This window comes from Schistocerca serialis, chromosome 5 (assembly GCF_023864345.2).
Source record: "Schistocerca serialis cubense isolate TAMUIC-IGC-003099 chromosome 5, iqSchSeri2.2, whole genome shotgun sequence".
Classification (NCBI taxonomy): Eukaryota; Metazoa; Arthropoda; class Insecta; order Orthoptera; family Acrididae; genus Schistocerca; species Schistocerca serialis.
Genome location: NC_064642.1, coordinates 599,772,959 through 599,792,262, shown reverse-complemented (window position 1 = coordinate 599,792,262; position 19,304 = coordinate 599,772,959). Strand labels below are relative to the sequence as shown.

The 19,304-nt window shown below is 42.4% G+C and overlaps 1 protein-coding gene across 1 annotated transcript in view; it reads right to left on the bottom strand.

The window, feature by feature from the left end:
- The window catches only part of LOC126482125 (lutropin-choriogonadotropic hormone receptor-like), a 367,911-nt gene that overhangs the window by 146,667 nt on the left and 201,940 nt on the right, over positions 1 to 19,304 (bottom strand). Inside the window, exons 5-9 of the mRNA XM_050106101.1 lie at positions 11,526 to 11,600; positions 9,640 to 9,705; positions 7,049 to 7,117; positions 6,894 to 6,968; positions 3,919 to 4,036 (exon numbers count right to left, since the gene is read on the bottom strand). Of these exons, the coding sequence (XP_049962058.1) occupies positions 3,919 to 4,036; positions 6,894 to 6,968; positions 7,049 to 7,117; positions 9,640 to 9,705; positions 11,526 to 11,600 (403 nt within the window). The remainder of the gene's footprint in view (positions 1 to 3,918; positions 4,037 to 6,893; positions 6,969 to 7,048; positions 7,118 to 9,639; positions 9,706 to 11,525; positions 11,601 to 19,304) is intronic.

Sequence of the window (19,304 nt, the reverse complement as noted above, 5' to 3'; positions counted from 1 at the left end):
CAGAATGTTGTATCAGCACGAAGGGTGTCCGGCACATTTTTCGCGGATAGCTAGAAATGAGTTGCATAGACAATGCTCAAATCGTTGGATTGGACGCGGATGAGAAGTGTCATGGCCGGCTCGTTCGCCAGACCTGACGCCTCTGGATTTTTTCTAGTCGGGATTCGTTACGGACATTGTTCATAGCGACGTTCCAACAACACCTGAAGATATGCGGGAGAGAATTATCAGAGCTTGTGCTTCGATAAGTGCCGGTGTGATAAGGAATACCACTCAATCCATGATACGAAGATTGCAGCACTGCATTGATACCAATGGTCATCACTTCGAACACGTTCTAAGAAAGGTACATGCTTTGAGGGCTGATACTATCAGTATTTGTGAACAAAAAAAATTCATGTGGACGTATGCCCTAATCCGGATGGTTTCCGAGGTAGAACACACTTAATGTAAATTTTGTACGTTTTTCTTGAATAACTCGAAAACCGCACCCTTCAGCGAAACTGTGTCGCAGTACAAAATTAGACTATATAAAATTTCCTACAAAAAAGGTCCTATTCGTTTGTTTCTCTCGAAATAATGGTTTGTGTCAAGAGAGCGCGAGAACGTTGAAAAACTCGCTCGTAGCGCATGCGCTGTAGCTTACGTAGTTTTTGTAGGTCAATTTGGGGTAGTTTCCCGACTTGAAAGACCACAAGTGTCGTCTATCAAACTATTAGTCTCAACTTGCTCTACACTACTGTGTTACATTGATAGTACAGAAAATAAATAACAATGAATATTAAATGTGTTCTATCTCAGAAGCCATTCGGAGCAGGATGTAAGTCCATATGAAGCTTTTTCTAATACTACCGTATATATATATATATATATATATATATATATATATATATATATATATATATATATATAAAAACAAAGATGATGTGACTTACCATACGAAAGCACTGGCAGGTCGATAGAAACACAAACAGACACATACATACACACAAAATTCTAGCTTTCGCAACCAATGGTTGCTTCGTCAAGAGAGAGGGAAGGAGAGGGAAAGACGAAAGGATGTGGGTTTTAAGCGAGAGGGTAAGGAGTCATTCCAATCCCGGGAGCGGAAAGACTTACCTTAGGTGGAAAAAAGGACAGGTATACACTCGCACACACACACATATCCATCCGCACATACACAGAATGTGAATGAAATGTCTGCTTGTGTCTGTGTACGTGCGGATGGATATGTGTGTGTGTGTGCGCGAGTGTATACCTGTACTTTTTTCCACCTAAGGTAAGTCTTTCCGCTCCCGGGATTGGAATGACTCCTTACCCTCTCCCTTAAAACCCACATCCTTTCGTCTTTCCCTCTCCTTCCCTCTTTCCTGACGAAGCAACCATTGGTTGCGAAAGCTAGAATTTTGTGTGTATGTATGTGTCTGTTTGTGTTTCTATCGACATGCCAGCGCTTTCGTATGGTAAGTCACATCATCTTTGTTTTTAAGTATATTTTTCCCGCGTGGAATGTTTCCCTATTATATATATATATATATATATATATATATATATATATATATATATATATATATGTATATATATATAGGGTGAGTCACCTAACATTACCGCTGGATATATTTCGTAACCCACATCAAATACTGACGAATCGATTCCACAGACCGAACGTGAGGAGAGGGGCTAGTGTATTGGTTAATACAAACCATAAAAAACGCACGGAAGTACGTTTTTTAACACAAACCTACGTTTTCTTTAAATGGAACCCCGTTAGTTTTGTTAGCACATCTGAACATATACACAAATACGTAATCAGTGCCGTTTGTTGCATTGTAAAATGTTAATTACATCCGGAGATATTGTAACCTAATGTTGACGCTTGAGTACCACTCCTCCGCTGTTCGATCGTGTGTATCGGAGAGCACCGTATTACGTAGGGATCCAAAGGGAACGGTGATGGACCTTAGGTACAGAAGAGACTGGAACAGCACATTACGTCCACATGCTAACACCTTTTTATTGGTCTTTTTCACTAACACACATGTACATTACCATGAGGGGTGAGGTACACGTACACACGTGGTTTCCGTTTTCAATTACGGAGTGGAATAGAGTGTGTCCCGACATGTCAGGCCAATAGATGTTCAATGTGGTGGCCATCATTTGCTGCACACTATTGCAATCTCTGGCGTAATGAATGTCGTACACGCCGCAGTACATCTGGTGTAATGTCGCCGCAGACTGCCATAATACGTTGTTTCATATCCTCTGGGTTTGTAGGGACATCACGGTACACATTCTCCTTTAACGTACCCCACAGAAAGAAGTCCAGAGGTGTAAGATCAGGAGAACGGGCCGGCCAATTTACGTCCTCCACGTCCTATGAAACACCCGTCGAACATCCTGGCAAGGGTCAGCCTAGTGTTAATTGCGGAATGTGCAGGTGCACCATCATGCTGCTACCACATACGTCGACGCATTTCCAGTGGGACATTTTCGAGCAACGTTGGCAGATCGATCTGTAGAAACGCGATGTATGTTGCAGCTGTTTGGGCCCCTGCAATGAAGTGAGGACCAATGAGGTGGTCGCCAATGATTCCGCACCATACATTTACGGTCCACGGTCGCTGTCGCTCTACTTGTCTGAGCCAGCGAGGATTGTCCACGGACCAGTAATGCATGTTCCGTAGATTCACTGCCCCGTGGTTTGTGAAACCCGCTTCATCGGTAAACAGGTAGAACTGCAACGCATTCTCTGTTAATGCCCATTGACAGAATTGCACTCGATGATTAAAGTCATCACCACGTAATTGCTGACGTAGCGACCGATGAAACGGGTGAAAGCGGTGACGATACAGTATGCGCGTGACACTACTTTGACTCAGTCCACCGGCTCTCGCAATGTCCCGTGTACTCATGTGTGGGTTCATGGCAACAGCAGCCAACACACCAACTGTACTCGCTTCTCCTGTGACGCGCCTGTTACGGACCCGTTTGCGTGCTACGACCATACCTGTTGCATACAGTTGGCGGTAGATGTTTTGCAATGTGCAGCACGTTGGATGCTCTCTGTCCGGGTACCGTTCTGCATACACCCTGCAGACTTCAGCTGCATTTCGTCGACACTCGCCATAGATGAGTATCATCTCCGCCTTTTCAGTGTTCGAACACACCATGGTCACAGTTCTTACAACATTAAACCATCAGAGACGTCTGGTAACATGGCGTACTACAGTTGGTCTGCGTGCGGAGACGAATGCAGAATAACAATAGCAGCAAGCGCTACATGCGGACACTACTACAGCTAGACCAGCCCACAACAGTGCACTACAGCCACACTCGTAAACACGGTCGTCATCGTAAACATGTCCCTGCAGATGCTGCTCGCCGACCGTGGCCCGTGTTTGTTACAACACGCAACTGAACGTCGGAGGTTTCAAGCGTCAACTTTAGGTTACAATATCTCCGGATGTAATTAACATCTTACAATGCAACAAACGGCACTGATTAGTATTTGTTTATATGTTCAGATGTGCTAACAAAACTAACGTGGTTCCATTTAAAAAAACGTAGGTTTGTGTTAAAAAACATACTTCCGTGCATTTTTGTATGGTTTGTGTTAAACAATTAGACTAGCTCCTCTCCTCACATTCGGTCTGTGGAATCGGTTCGTCAGTATTTGATGTGGTTTACGAAATATGTCCAGCGGTAACGTTAGGTGACTCACCCTCTCTCTCTCTCTCTCTCTCTCTCTCTATATATATATATATATATATATATATATATATATATATATATATATATATATATAACATTTACTACTTCAGTTGCTCTATGTCGTCGAAGCCTTACAGCTGTCCATTTAATTTTAATGGCATTTGAGCTGCGAGAAGTATTGGCTCATTAGTCCGCTGCGCTCACCTCGAAGTTGTAGACGGAGGGGAACACCTTGAGGCTGCTGGTGTCCTGCAGGCGTAGCTCGTCGATGCCCTCGAGTCCACGTGTCGGCAGCTGCGTCACCGCCGTCTCCGACAGGTCGCTGCCGACACACATGGCGTCCGCTGCTGCAACTCTCTCCACACACGTACTCGCTAGCCACAGATTCTCTGGCAGAATTTTCCATGAGGTGAAATCATGTAATTGATCAATAAGGCTTGCCGACAAGGCAAAAAGTAGCTTTTTGTTTATTTATTCATTAAGAGACATTAAAATAAGTGTGAACATAAGGCGCTGCGAGCAATGCAGCACGTTTTCTCTTTTCCGTTTATTTGGCATTGTCCTAAGAAATAGTTGACTGATTAACCGACACATCCACCTAGAACAAATCCGACCCTCTCTCTGACACAGTAAAATATTTAGGACTAACTCTTGACACAAACTTGTCATGGAATGCACACTTCCTCAGGAACCAAAACAAAGCCTGAAACAGACTAATACTGGGTTGTTGCATAAGTACTCAGGGTTTTTCCGTAAGTTTAATAAGCGCAACGGATACACACAAAAGAGACTGAAGTCATCAGTAGTATATTCTTTTTCACTATTTACATCAGTCTCACAAGGCTGCGGTAACTTTTCGGTTTCGCGACAGTTAATATCACATGGTTTTGAGGTGAAGAACGAGCCATGTTCGGACAGAATTTTCATCCAGAAAGATAGGGAACGGAAAAGGTGAAAATCTGAGAGAGCAAGATCAGGTGAATAAGACGTGTCTAGCAGAAAACAGGTGGGCGCTATCGTGAAGTAGCATGACTCCATGCAGTCTTCCTGGTCGTCGTTCTTGGATTCCGTCTGCCAGACAACTCAGTTGACAATAAATGTCAGCAGTGTTGGTTTCACCTCAGGGGAGCAGTTCGTAGTAGACCACACTGTTGCTGTTTCACCAAATGCATAACATCATCTTTGTGGGTGCGCACAGGTCTCGGTATGGGGAGATGCTATATTGTTTGCGCTCATTCACTCCTTTCTTTTCCTTACATTCGCATAAAGACAACATTTCTCGTCATCAATAACGGTGCAGGATTGGAAAGGTTCGTGTTGTTCACGAGACAATCGATGACGAGCAGGAAGAGATGCACAAATGGCCACCTGGTGATATTTGTGATCTTGGCTTAGGGTAGACGAGGCCAAGATTTCGGCTAGCCAGCCATGGCCAGGGAACGATTTCCAAAGCGCTCAGCCTTGGTCCTAATTTCCCCCACAGCCACACCACGTTGTCCCACTGCAAGGAGAGGGAAGATGGGGAAACTGTGAACGCACCACATTTACGAGATAGTGCAGGTGCACTGCATGCTACTTGATTCTGTATTTCACATTTCTCAACAACGCAGGTCAAAAATAAAACCATTTTCAGTATGACTGAATTATTTTTGGCGCTTTGAAGACATAACATAATCTTTATCTGGTACAAACTACCGGCATACAGACAGACGCACGTTGTCGCGTAATAGTGATTTAATTAGTTTCACAGTCCACGAAAGATCTTTCACACAGATATATAGGTGGAAATATTGTGGCACTTTAGCAACCTCATTATGGAGACATGGAACTCCACCTGAGGAACGCAATGTAGACGTTCTGGACAGTTGTAACGCAAAAAGAATTGTGATTACATCTGGGTTTACCTTGCAGATCACCAGTTACATATGCACATGCACAGGAGTTATTTCAACTGAAACGGCAAACAGTGTCAAAAAAAGCTCAGGAACAGATGTTAATTTGACAGTGTCCTCGGAATCTTTATAAAATTAAACTTGTAATTGTTTCAGGGCCACAATGAAGTCTTCAAACCTCACGTTTACATCAAAGCCAGTGAGCTTATGGAACTGAACTATCTGTGTGAGAATGTGTCTCTTCTACTACACGATTTTCTTTTTAAATGCATCCACATGAAATCAAAAAGAAGCAACCTTGCAATGTCTTAAGGTGGGCAGTGTGCAGTGAAGTCCACTTAAAATGCGAAGTAAGCCTCCATTCCGGATGCTATAATTTTCGTTCCTGCTCCCCTTTTTTCCTTCAGCTAGTTTTAAATCGAGAAATCGTTCCTGGCATGCGTTCTGAGTTAACCAATGAACGTTTCAGTAATGTATGAAGTCTCCATCATCATTCCACTCAATTCCAAAGAAAATTGTTGCAACTGTCAGTGGAAAAATGTGAGCGACTATTCATACCATCAATTTCTTCACGTGCACCAGGCCTGCAAATATAGTACTAAGCACTTTTTGACGAACAGAACAATGAACCCCTTCTGTCGATCGTTGTTTTTTGCTCGTTCATTGCCAACAAAATCTTTAAATTCCTTCTGCATGGTAACGTAATGTCGTTTCATATCTAAAATACATATGGGTGGAAAGGAACAAAAATGTATTTCCCACAATGCGTGAATTCTCTCCAGTTCTTCTGTGTCGAAGGTTTGAATGTCCCCTAGATGATTTTAATTTTCTTACAGGAAGCTTCAAAATAAATTTATAAAGAGTAAATGCAAGACTGCACTTATCTTTAGATGATACAACCAACAAAAGCTTGTTAGTTTCCTACACATACTCTGGAGAAACACTACGTAATCGACTGCAATCTGCTTCTCCTCTTTGTTGAACATGGCAGTAGTTTTCAGTAATACATTTTTTTCTGTGTGGTAACTGTAATGGGTGCACTGTTGCTGTTAGGTGAATGGTGAATGTCAAAAGACAAGGTCTTTTACTGGCTGCCCAAGTCATTGGTTTACTGTAGACGTAAGTGAAGCGTGAATTTTCTACTGTGTCCCCCCCTCTCCCCCCCCCCCCCCCCCCCTCTGTTGCGCGCGCGCGCACATACACACACACTCACACACATACACCCACACACACACACATATACACACACGCAAACACTTAGAGGATCTGGATCATATCAGAACTCACATGCGACGGAGATGATTGAGACCGACGAATGCGTCCATGTCGAGATGTGAAAGGGCCCTGTTACCTTTGAGACTCCTGAAATTGTAAGGCATAGCAACGTTAGACTAACAGTATAGCATTGTTTCAAGAACTCAGGATGAACTAAGTTTACTCACAGAGTGGCGATGTGCGATCCCCAGAAAGCCTCAGCTTCCACCGCCTCCAGTGCGTTGTAATTGAGCAACCTGAGAACAGTAAAACCAATAACGTAACAGTCATACATCGCCTTGTGTTTCAGTACTTTCCCATATTCATTAGTCCTCACCTGAGGACTGGGTTTCACTAAGACATGACAATCAGAAGAGTTGTAGCATGGAAGGCTTTTGAAATGTGTCCATGCATGAAATAAAATTAAATTCACCAATTTTCCACAGCCCTTTTCCGTTATCATGTTATAAGAATTGATGACGAGGATGGATGTTACTGTAAAACACTGAATGATGTTAAAAGAAAGTATTACTTGTGTAGGAAGTCGATTTACGAATCTTCGTACCATTCAGCAATGGTGAACATACGTAACGTTTCAAAATACGGTTCACTGCATTCCATAAATTTCTACTAAATCCTCGTGCGACACATTTTTAAATGTGGAAATGTGAATCGCTGTTTTACCTCAATTCAACGAGTCTATGAATATCACAAATCCAAGCAACGAACTTAAGATCCAAATGGAGAAGATAGCAAAATTTGCATTTTCCAAACTTTTTGATTTTACACTAATTGCACAGTCGCCTGAGTGATCCGCAGTACGACAATCTGCACTTCAGTCACAATAGTAAAGTCACATCACTCCTAAGAAAGCTACGTAATCAGTTCAATATCTTGTGTCAGAATGATTGTAGATTAAGAAAAACGATACCTTATATTGCAGCAGCATAAGTCTGAGTTGGTCAAAGAACATACTTGCAAAAATAAGAAAAAAAGCTAAGTGAGAGAGGGGTGTTACAATAGTTTGGTATATAAACGTATTTCCAGATACAAGGGAAAAAGGTAAACAGCAGAGGGATTTACCAAACGTGTACGTTTTTAGACTAAATTTCTTCCATATTACTGGGACTGCTTTTATGCAACCGTGAACTATGTTATTGGTAAATTAGTATTATTACCAGGTACTAATGATCCAACACGGGTAAAGGAATAAAGCAACAGTGTTAGTAGACTTAGGTCATTATTTGGAAACACCATTGTTACTGCACAGAAAAGCTGATTAATGATCACAGCCCATACAAGAATGCATCATTCTCAGAGTACTTAATGAAAGACCCCGAAAACTCTCCCTGAATTACATTGATGTATACTAAATTTGCAACACAACATTTTGCTTACTGTGCGGGCACGTTACACTACAGAAAATACGTGGTTAAATTTGTATGTCAGTTGGGTGCAAGTTTTAGTACAGTTCTGTCAGTAACAACGCCCTTAACCTGGCTAAACATGGCATGAATAAGAGCTTGGATGACAGATAAGGATATTTCATTCCATTGGGCTTCAACTTCATGCGAGACAGGTTTTGTTGTCTATCTAGAATGTTTTTTTAATTACCCGTTTCCGTTGTGCACGAACCATTCTAAGGTGTAATGGTATCAGCTCCAATAGCAACGCGTCCAACTTATCAACAAAATTTACATCCTACGTCACAAGGTAAAATATTTGTCATATGACGTAGTATGTAAATTTTGCTGGTAAATTAAATAGGTTACTCCTGCAATTGTTACAGTCAAATCTAATACTGATTCACGTAGTAGCGAAAGCAATCTTTTTTAAAAAAATTAAAGCACTCTGGATTGAGACCAAAACCTATTTTACAACAACACTGTGAGAGTTTCTTTAGGATCTACAAAGTTTAAGTTAGAGTTTAGAGATCGTAGTGACTGATGAGTGGTGGCGTGCCAGTCTCTAGACCTTCCGTGACCAGATGATCCCTGTGAGTGAGCGATCTAAGGAAGCTGATAGCTAGTCGAACATCCTCTGTATTGAGGCAGGTCAGGACAGCAGGTGCAATATGTGGTCTTGCGTTATCCTGTTAAAAGATAACGTGGAGAAGTCAAAGAAAGGCCAAAGCCATAGGCCTCTGCTCGTTACAAAAGTAATTTCGTAACTTATTTGGCATTTTATGTATATGTGTCCATCCTCACCTGACTCATTACTATGGAGAAACCAACTGATTCAAACACTTACAAATATAGTTACAAATATAAAATAGAACTAGATGTATAAAAATTAAACTAACTCATAATGATTGAAAGATATACTGACGATATTTTACAACCCCAAATTGTCATGTGTGAAAGTGACAACAAAGTAAAAATAATAAATATTCATGGTAATTTTTTGTACTATATTTTGGTCTTGTGGATAAGAAGCTTCCGTCGAACAGGAGGACAGAAAAAGAAGTATAGCAAACAAGATCTATGTAGATCAGTATAACGAGATATCATAATTATTTACTCTCCCACGTTTTCGCCTTTGTACAACTATTATGAAAGGAAAGGTAATAGGTAACTATAGAACAAGAAAAAGAGTATACAATAGAGGCTAGGATAATCTACGAACTCATGCAATCTACGAAATCATGCAAAAAAATAGATGATTCAGTCTTATTGTTATATAGAGCCTAAATTTGTGTCATGCACGCAATACACGATTTAAATTATATTCATTAATATCCTTCTGGGATGCAACTATTTTGGCTTGTGGCTCCACTTACATTTGTTCGGCTTTCAGCTTGATCCACCGTCTGCCAATCCTTTTAATTTTGTTGTTGTCCAAATCCCTGAAAAAGAAAACAGAAAAATCGTATTAAACATATGAGCAATGGTCCACCAATAAAAAGTGTGTCTCGATGATCTTTTCATTGGTTAAAGGTAAGCGTTAGAGAACGGCTGAAACTGGATTCAATATTCGTAAATGGAATTTAAGAATATAAAGACGAATATAGCGTGATATCAACAGGATAAAATACGGTAGTACTGACAGCCTCACAAAATGGTACAACGGGAGATTCTTAATGAGTAGTATGGTAAGATAAATGACTTACAGTGAACAATTCAGCGATACGAATGTTCTCATAAGAACGTAAACCAACCAAACGGCAACAACTATAACTCATGTACACATGCCGACCAGACAAATAGAAAATGACGATATTGTAGAAGTAAACGAGAGAATTGGACACGTAATTCAGTACTAAACGGGAGAAGAAACTGTAGTAAGCATGATGGAATACCATGGTGGAATCCTATGGTAGGGAAACGAACAAAGAGTTTTACGTCCCAAATATGACAAGGCAATTAGTTATAGAGCACAGAATGGGACTCGGTACTAACGGGAAGGGAAACATCTATTAAAGGGAGTCATCATGGTTTTCAAATCCATAGACTTAATGTAACGACTGAAATTGAAATCTCGATGGTCAGATGGGGGTTTAGGTCGCCGCCCTTGTAAAGTGTATGAAGTGTCTTAACCTTTGCACCTCCACGCTTGATAGTAGGGTATTGAGTACAAGGGAGAGTTACAGGATAGAAAGTGGAGGAAGATGATACAAGCAAGATTTGAGAAAAATCGAGTCATCTTTAGAGGATTTGCCACGCGAAAAAAATATATCAGTACGATAAGTGATGTTGCGCAAGATGTTTGACATCCTCTAAACAATCTCTCTGTGTTATAGAAGGAGGCGTGTGATCTGTACGGTCAAGAACTATGAAAGAACAGTAAGTATGAATGGCAAATAGAGAAGTCCTCATCAGAAAAGACGTAAGGCATGAATCAGGGATGCAGTATTTATCACTGCTGTTTAGTGTATATATGTAAGAAGGAAATAAAAGAAAGGATAGGAATTGGGATTAGCATTCAGCCTCAAGAGACTGAAAGATGCGCTGATGATGTTGCTATCCTCTGTGAATGTGACAAACACGTAGAAGGGAATTAAGCGTACTGATAACGTACACATGGAGCAGCGCAATGTATGAAAATGAACCGTGGCTTGTGGGGAACTGTAGACGAAGAGAATATTAGTTGAAAATTAAGTGTACTAATAAAAAAATGAGGAGATGAAGAGTTTGTTACAGGACAGGAAATATTAGCTGGCCACATCATACCCTTCAGAAAACTTATGACTCAAAACAAATTAAATTACATATTCTATTTTTGATGACGAATTTTGAGCACAGAATTAGACGCATTTATCAGTATTTTTGCTCTCATATATAGAATCCCTGATAATATACATATGATTGTGGCATCTCATTAAATATTTTTCTGGTTTACGAAGCTGTTGCTGTAAGTGTAGCCGATTATGATAATGGTGATGAGATTTCTAAAGCCTCATTTAGCTGTATACGAAGCTCGCTGTTCACTTCACTAAAAGTAAGGGCATAATCGTATCGTTGCTCATCATTGTGCTTTGTGTAAACGTATAAAATTTTTTATTTTTTAAATTCTCGTTACGTCAGTGTCTTTTTGATAGAAGTATGGACAAGGCTGGACGTAAGAACAAAACATTATTACCGCAATTATATCTGCGTAGGCTAAAATCTGCATTAGCACCATAAGCTCGCAGTTAGCTGCTGTTGCCTGTCGCAGATGTGTACTCACACCATGTGCATGATGTCGGACGTCTGGAGATCGTCCAGCAGAGGAGCAGCTTGCAGCCCAGTGTGGACGATCCGCCTGCACATAAAACATATGTTTCGTGTTGGCCACTGTTGTCAGACCAAAGGCAAATTCTGGTCACTCCATTATAAACGTCCTTTTGTGGACGCAAGAAACCTACAAACAAATTTCATCACAGAATGAAAGAAAAATCACCTCTCCATTAAAACTGCAACACTGTGAATGCGGCAGTCAACAAATCGGAATCATATACGACTGATCAGCATTCCAGTGTAACGGGAAAAATAATGTAACATGTAACGCCCTTTTACATTCTCTGTGAAAGGAAAACTTACACACTAGGTATCTTATTCATAATTCGCATTTCAGTGTCGTTTGTTTGTGAGAAGACCGTCGTAGATCTCGTGTAAGGAGGAGAAACGTCTAGGAGCAAGTGTGGTTTATCGTTCTGCGATATTTCTGTTCCTGTCGATCGAAATCCTACGAATGTCTTCTGAATATGACATCGGTAGGTTGAGGCGGGTCATACTAATGGCATGCAGGCTGCCAGCTGTCCCACGCAGCTGTACAGATGTATTGTTCGCAAGGAGGTGCAGGATCGTACAGTTAGGTTAAGTACCATAAATTAAGGAAATAGACTTGTATATATCAAGTGGATTCTGGACACAGGACAGTGTGATAACACATAGAGCATTGCGATGTGTTAATTACAGGGCCATCGTTGCGGCTTCGCTTGATGCGGCAACAGAGAGCGGGGCCAGACAAGGGGGCGCCGAAACGACAACAATAGACACAGAAATGGCAAGAAGTCGTTTTTTTTAAGGCGATTTCCAGCTCTGCATACAACATCACGACGCACGTATCCAAATATCGAGGCCATGAGGAGGATGCACTCAAACAAACAAATAGCCTTGACGGCCCAACGGTACCGAACGGCCGTCGTGTCATCCTCAGCCCTTGGTCACCGGATGTGGATACGGACGGGAATGTGGTCAGCATACTGCTCTCCCGGCCGTTGTCAGTCTTCATGACCGGTAGTTCCTCAATCAAGTAGCTCCTCTACTGGCCTCACAAGGGCTGAGTGCACCCTGCTTGCCAACAGCTTTTGGCAGACCTAGACGATGACCAATCCAAGTGCTAGCCAAGTCCGACACGCTTAACTTCATTGATCTGACGGGAACCGGTGTCACCAGTGCGGCAAGGCATTTGGCCCCAAGAGGATACACTCGTAATTCTCAATTGGTTCCACCCTCTGGAGTGCAGGTTTCGAGGTGCCTTTGAGTGCAAAACATGATCATCGCTTCTTCGCGTCACATTTCTCATCATTGGCTGTGGCCTATTGTCGAGGCCTCTGTAAGCCTTACCTTTCATAACGGTTGGTTACCTGTTCATTCTCACCCACCTCTGCTCATGGGTTGCCGAGAGACTGGCATGCCACCACTTACCAGCTACTATGAGTAATGGGCTCTGTTATAGAGCAGAAGCATCACGGAATGACTGACGTATCCATAATAGTCATTCTGGTTCATTTCGACTAAATGGTCAGCCGGCCTAGAACCGACATTTCTGCCAGAGAAGGTAGTTCTGTTACTAAATTTCATACCGTGTATATCCCAAAACTATCTACAAATTCAGTCATGTGTTTTTCCTACTGTATGACTATATACAGAATGTGACAGCTATAAGTGTAAATATTTTTATATGTGTTACCTTAATATGTGCGCACACCAGTGTGTTGATTGTTTCTTCTCTAGATGAACAGTCTCCCCGCAAGCACATCAAAAACTTTATGACCTGATGTGTCCTGCGTGACCATACCTGGACCGTGAAGTGAACAATACCTGGCAGTATAGACTTTCCATTCCACGTCCACGCATCAACGCTTCAACATCTGACCTGTTCCACAGGGGACAGTAAGCATGAATTGCTTGTTCTTGCTACGCACAATAGCATATAATGATGTAATGTTGCTCAGTACACCGTCAATTAGAGTTGTAATTTTAATAGTCAGCAGTGTACGAATATGGAAACACATACCTCAGAGGTTTAAATTTCGTTCAATTCTTGCCTATGATCACAAATTATTACGTCACCAGACTACCGGTTTCGGTCTATAATGACTATCTTCAGATCTGTTTTATAAAAACATGTCCCAATATACTGCAGCCATAGTGGCATCGTAAAATGCTCCAGAGGTGTCTTGTTCTCATTGGACGTTGTCCGCCCCAGTAGCTGAGTGGTCAGCGTGACGGATTGCCGTCCTCTGGGCCCGGGTTCGATTCCCGGCTGGGTCGGAGATTTTCTCCGCTCAGGGACTGGGTGTTGTGTTGTGTTCATCATCATTTCATCCCCATCCGGCGTGCAGGTCGCCCAATGTGGCGCCGACTGTAATAAGACCTGCGATATGGCGGCCGGACCTGCCCCGCGAGGGGCCTCCCGGCCAATGACGCCAACCGCTCATTTCATTTCATTGGACGTTGCTGGTTAATCTATGATAGTGAATGTAAGATATAGCGCAAGTAGTGTGGAGAAAGCCTCATTTTCTTATATCATCGTTACAAATCGGGAGATACATCGTCGAGATCGCATAGCAGCATTTGCTGCCAAACTGGTAAACCCATGATCTACTTTTTTTAGACCGGTAATGGCGGTTATAAGAATCATCGAAGCCTGTAGACTTACAAAGTGAAAATACAGCAGGCGGGCCACATCGGTGAAACTTCGCGTATGACTTCCTGAACAAGTTACGCAGACTGAGTTTGTGAAAACAGCATGCCACGTGACAAGAACACATTTCAGTGTTCAGTTCATATATTTAATGACCGAATAGGGTCATTCTTTGACGTTAGGAGCCTCTTAATGAAAAGACTTTCGCTATCTCAGTAGATATAAAAGAAAGTGGAGAACAGATGTTGTAACAAGTATTGCAGAAGGTTAGAGATGTTTATAGAGAAAGAAACAGCTGCTAACATATGAAATAATAAATTTTGAGTATCACTAATATGTATAAAACCAAGCAAATGCACAAACAGAAAAATTTTGCAAATAGACAAACAGAAAAGCTTCAAAGCGTTTACAGGGTGTTCGAAAATTTCTGTTACAAACTTCTAGGACAGGGGAGTGAGTATACAATACTCTGAACAGGATCCCACGTCTAAAAACGTACCGTTTCCGTTCTACAGCGGTTTCGATTCAGATGTTTAAGTCACCCATTTCTGCGGTTTCGATTCAGATGTTTAACTCATCCATTTCTGCTTGTGGAATTGAATGAGATTACGTTTCCAAAACAAAAAACAACCCAGCATATTCTATGTACAAAACGTAATGTTTTATTATTAATACAAATAAACGTACTTATATGATAATTGGATGTTTACCTATGATTCCTTTCAAATGGTTACTTAATAATTCTACTGCGTCATGCTTTATTCAGTTCCTCAAGCAGAAGTGGATGAGTTAAGCATCTCAACTGAAACCTTCGTAGAACGGAAACGGAATGTTTCCGGACATGTGTTCCTGTTCGAAATATTATGCACTCATTCCTTCTACGTCCGCCCCAGTAGCTGAGTGGTCAGCGTGACGGATTGCAGTCCTCTGGGCCCGGGTTCGATTCCCGGCTGGGTCGGAGATTTTCTCCGCTCAGGGACTGGGTGTTGTGTTGTGTTCATCATCATTTCATCCCCATCCGGCGTGCAGGTCGCCCAATGTGGCGCCGAATGTAATAAGACCTGCGATATGGCGGCCGGACCTGCCCCGCGAGGGGCCTCCCGGCCAATGACGCCAAACGCTCATCATCATCATCATTCCTTCTACAAGACCTAAGAGTTTGTAACGCGAATTGCCGAACACCCTGTAAAACGGCAAAAAAATCAGAAGAGCCCGCACAGGGCATGCCAAAGATAATATAACGGCAAATGATTTTTTGTTTTCGAGTTTAATTAATATTTTAATACTCCACCGAGTGCAAGCTGTTCTGGATATATGTGATTATTGAACAATATTGCGTCATTTTAACAATGCGATTTTCTATAATACATTAAACTTTAATTTGAGACTCATCGGACTCGAAGGAAATCAGAATTCGTGGAGATCGGTCGTGGTTGCAACTTCACTACCAAAGAGGTTCTCGACTGAGAAAAATCAAGCCAGAAGCGAATCAGAGAACTCGCTGTATGGGACAAAGTATATGGCCTAAGAGACATTAAACTGTAGCAAATGAAATGAAAGACTCGGCACAAGGCATTAGGTATGGCAGCAATCTGATAACTGGCAAAAGATATGGAAAAATATGAACTGATATTTATTTACTTCAGGTGTCTGAGTTTCAAAAGCATGATTTGAGAGGGTTACGAAGTTATTGAAAATAACCTGTACTGTCTCAGAAACCCTCTCATCCTGAATTCGATTCACCAAGGTATGGGTGGCGTCGTAGGCCATAAAACGTTACGATGTTACAGCTGACTGCAAGCTTACCGTGGAAGACAGATGGTATTTCATTGCGACTGCGTGGTCGACTAAGTCTGGAGTGCAGCACTCACATACTTACACTTTCACAGGGGGAACGAACTCCTCGTCCAGGCCTTGAAGACCCAATGGATGTCGACCGGCAGCCGTGTCATCTTCTACTTGCGGCATCATGTGGATGCGATATGGAAGGCCATGTGGTCGGCACTCCGATCTCCCTGCTGTCCTGTCGACTTTCCAGACCTTGGAGTTGCTACTTCTCATTCAAATGGCTCCTCAGTTGGCATCACAAGCTAAACTGCACCCCGCACCTATCCCTCCACCAAGGAAAAATCTTTGGCAGTAGCGAGACTCGAACCCTGCACCTCTACATTGCAGCTTCCTACACTGACCACGCAGTTGCGGAGGCAGACTTCACAGAAGGAACGTCTCGAGGTTTTTACCTCCAGCCCACCTCCGAGCATCATGAACATTACCGTGGTATGGCTCTCAACTGCTATCTCATCATGGCTTCGAAGATTCCTCTGATGGGATGTGCATTGCAGATTACACAACTCTAGGTATATACCTGTGTTCTTCCCAGACATCAAACTCTGTTTCACTTCCTGTTCTTGACGTATCAAAGATAATGATGGCTGACATCAGAACGGACGAAGTGTACGCATTGGCCGTTGCACAGTAGAAGTACTGTAGCCCACCACTGACACGATAGATTATCTTCATCGCGTAAGAACACTTTTAGCACCTCTGTCCCCTCTCAGACGTTGCAGACATGTTGACGAACACTCGCTCATTCTCGCGACATTATAGGAGCATACTTTGAGCAACAATATGTTCAAACCTCGAGCTAATCCTCTTGCATCATCGCGTATTCCAAGGCACCACATGCAAATGCGTTGAAGTACTTCTGCTGCTGTCTGATTCTAACGTACGCGAGTGCAGAACAGTAGGGGCGCGCAGTCGACTGTTCATATTTCACTACAAGAAGATGAAGACAAAAGAGGTGTAGATCATGAACGGGGAAAGAGGAAGCTACACAGGAGAATTTGGGTGAGCTGGATGGTGAAGGAGATGCACGCTTGTAAGGCCAAGATCAGACCACATGAAGAATGGGTGATACTCCAACTGAAATATATAGACGAAGATAGAAATTTCGTGTCTCAAGTGCGCGTATCTCATGAATCATCTGGGTTAAGATAAATATGACAGTGTTTCTTAGAATTCAGGGAATAGATATATAATTAATGCCAGAGGAATATATTATAGAATTTGTCAGATTGCAGTATCATTTTGATTTCGTGCTGCCTGCTACTAAGTGGATACAAAATTTTGCAATTCTGAAGAGAAAATACGAATATCAAGGCAGTTATTCCCACGTATTATCAACGCGGATGAAGATTTAATACATGAATTAAGAAAAATGTTGACTATCGCGGATTGTTGACTGTCACAGTACTCAATGCTAAATGCTGCTGTAGCATAGGGTATGCCTTGTAGAGACGTACAGTCAATGAGGTGGCACGTGGTGATTGTATATTAATAGTAAAATGTAGTATCATTAGTTGGCTGGTTATATTCACAATGATTTCCAGCCAAAACAGGAATGTCCATTGGATACCCTTCCATGTTGGCAAACATGAGAGTTTGCATTCCTGTAGTAGAAGCGTACACATCCACCAACCTGTGCTGATGATGGGTTGTTTTACAGTTCTCCCGGCTGTCGTCTATACGTCCTAGGAGTTTGTTTACAACATAGTATTTCCATTATGTTATTAACAGGCATTAGACCGTGAGATATCCGTGGTACTAGGTTCTGTGCTAGGGATCTATTTTATTAATAACATTTCGTCTTCACTCGCAATATTTTTATTTTCTAATTATTGTCCAGTGCCTTTAGCAGCTACAACTCAATTTCCAAGGACTGCATACACATAAAGGGCATCTGCTTCAATTTTAAGTCTAAAATTAACACGACGACGCAGTTGTTTACAAGAAAACTGTCTCAGACGGGGTTCATGAGCGAAATAAAGTATCGTAATACACTACTGGCCATTAAAATTGCTACAGCAAGAAGAAATGCAGATGATAAACGGGTATTCATTGGACAAATATATTATACTACAACTGACATGTGATTACATTTTCACACAATTTGGGTGCATAGATCCTGAGAAATCAGTACCCTGAACAACCACGTCTGGCCGTAATAATAGCCTTGATATGCCTGGGCATTGAGTCAAACAGAGCTTGGATGGCGTGTACAGGTACAGCTGCACATGCGGCTTCAGCTCGATACCACAGTTCATCAAGAGTAGTGACTGGCATATTGTGACGAGTACGTTGCTCGGCCACAGTTGACCAGACGTTTTCAATTGGTGAGAGATGTGGAAAATGTGCTGGCAGGGCAGCTGTCGAACATTTTCTGTATCCAGAAAGGCTCGTACAGGACCTGCAACATGCGGTCGTGCATTATCCTGTTGAAATGTAGCGTTTGACAGGGATCGAATGAAGGGTAGAGCAGCGGGTGGTAACACATCTGAAATGTATCGTCCACTGTTCAAAGTGCCGTCAATGCGAACAAGGGGTAACCGAGACGTGTAACCAATCGCACCCCATATCATCACACCGGGTAATACGCCAGTATGGCGATGACGAATACACGCTTCCAAAGTGCGTTCACCGCGATGTCGCCAAACACGGATGCAACCATCCGGATGCTGTAAACAGAACCTGGATTCATCCGAAAAAAAGACGTTTTGCCATTCGTGCACCCAGGTTTGTCGTTGAGTACACGATCGCAGGCGCTCCTGTCTGTGATGCAGCGTCAAGGGTAATCGCAGCCATGGCCTCCGAGCTGATAGTCCATGCTGCTGGAAACGTCGTCGAACTGTTCGTGCAAATGGTTGTCGTCTTGCCAACGCCCCCATCTGTTGACTCGGGGATCGAGACGTCGCTGCACGATCCGTTACAGCCATGCGAGTAAGATGCCAGTCATCTCGACTGCTAGTTATACGAGGCCGTTGGGATCCAGCACGGCGTTCCATATTACCCTCCTGAACTCACCGATTCCATATCCTGCTAACAGTCATTGGATCTCGACCAACGCGAGCAGCAATGTCGCGATACGATAAACCGCAATCGCGATAGGTTACAATTCGACCTTTATTGAAGTCGGAAACGTGATGGTACGCATTTCTCCTCCTTACACGAGGCATGACAACAACATTTCACAAGGCAACGCCGGTCAACTGCTGTTTGTGTAAGAGAAATCTTTTGGAAACTTTCCTCATTTCAGCA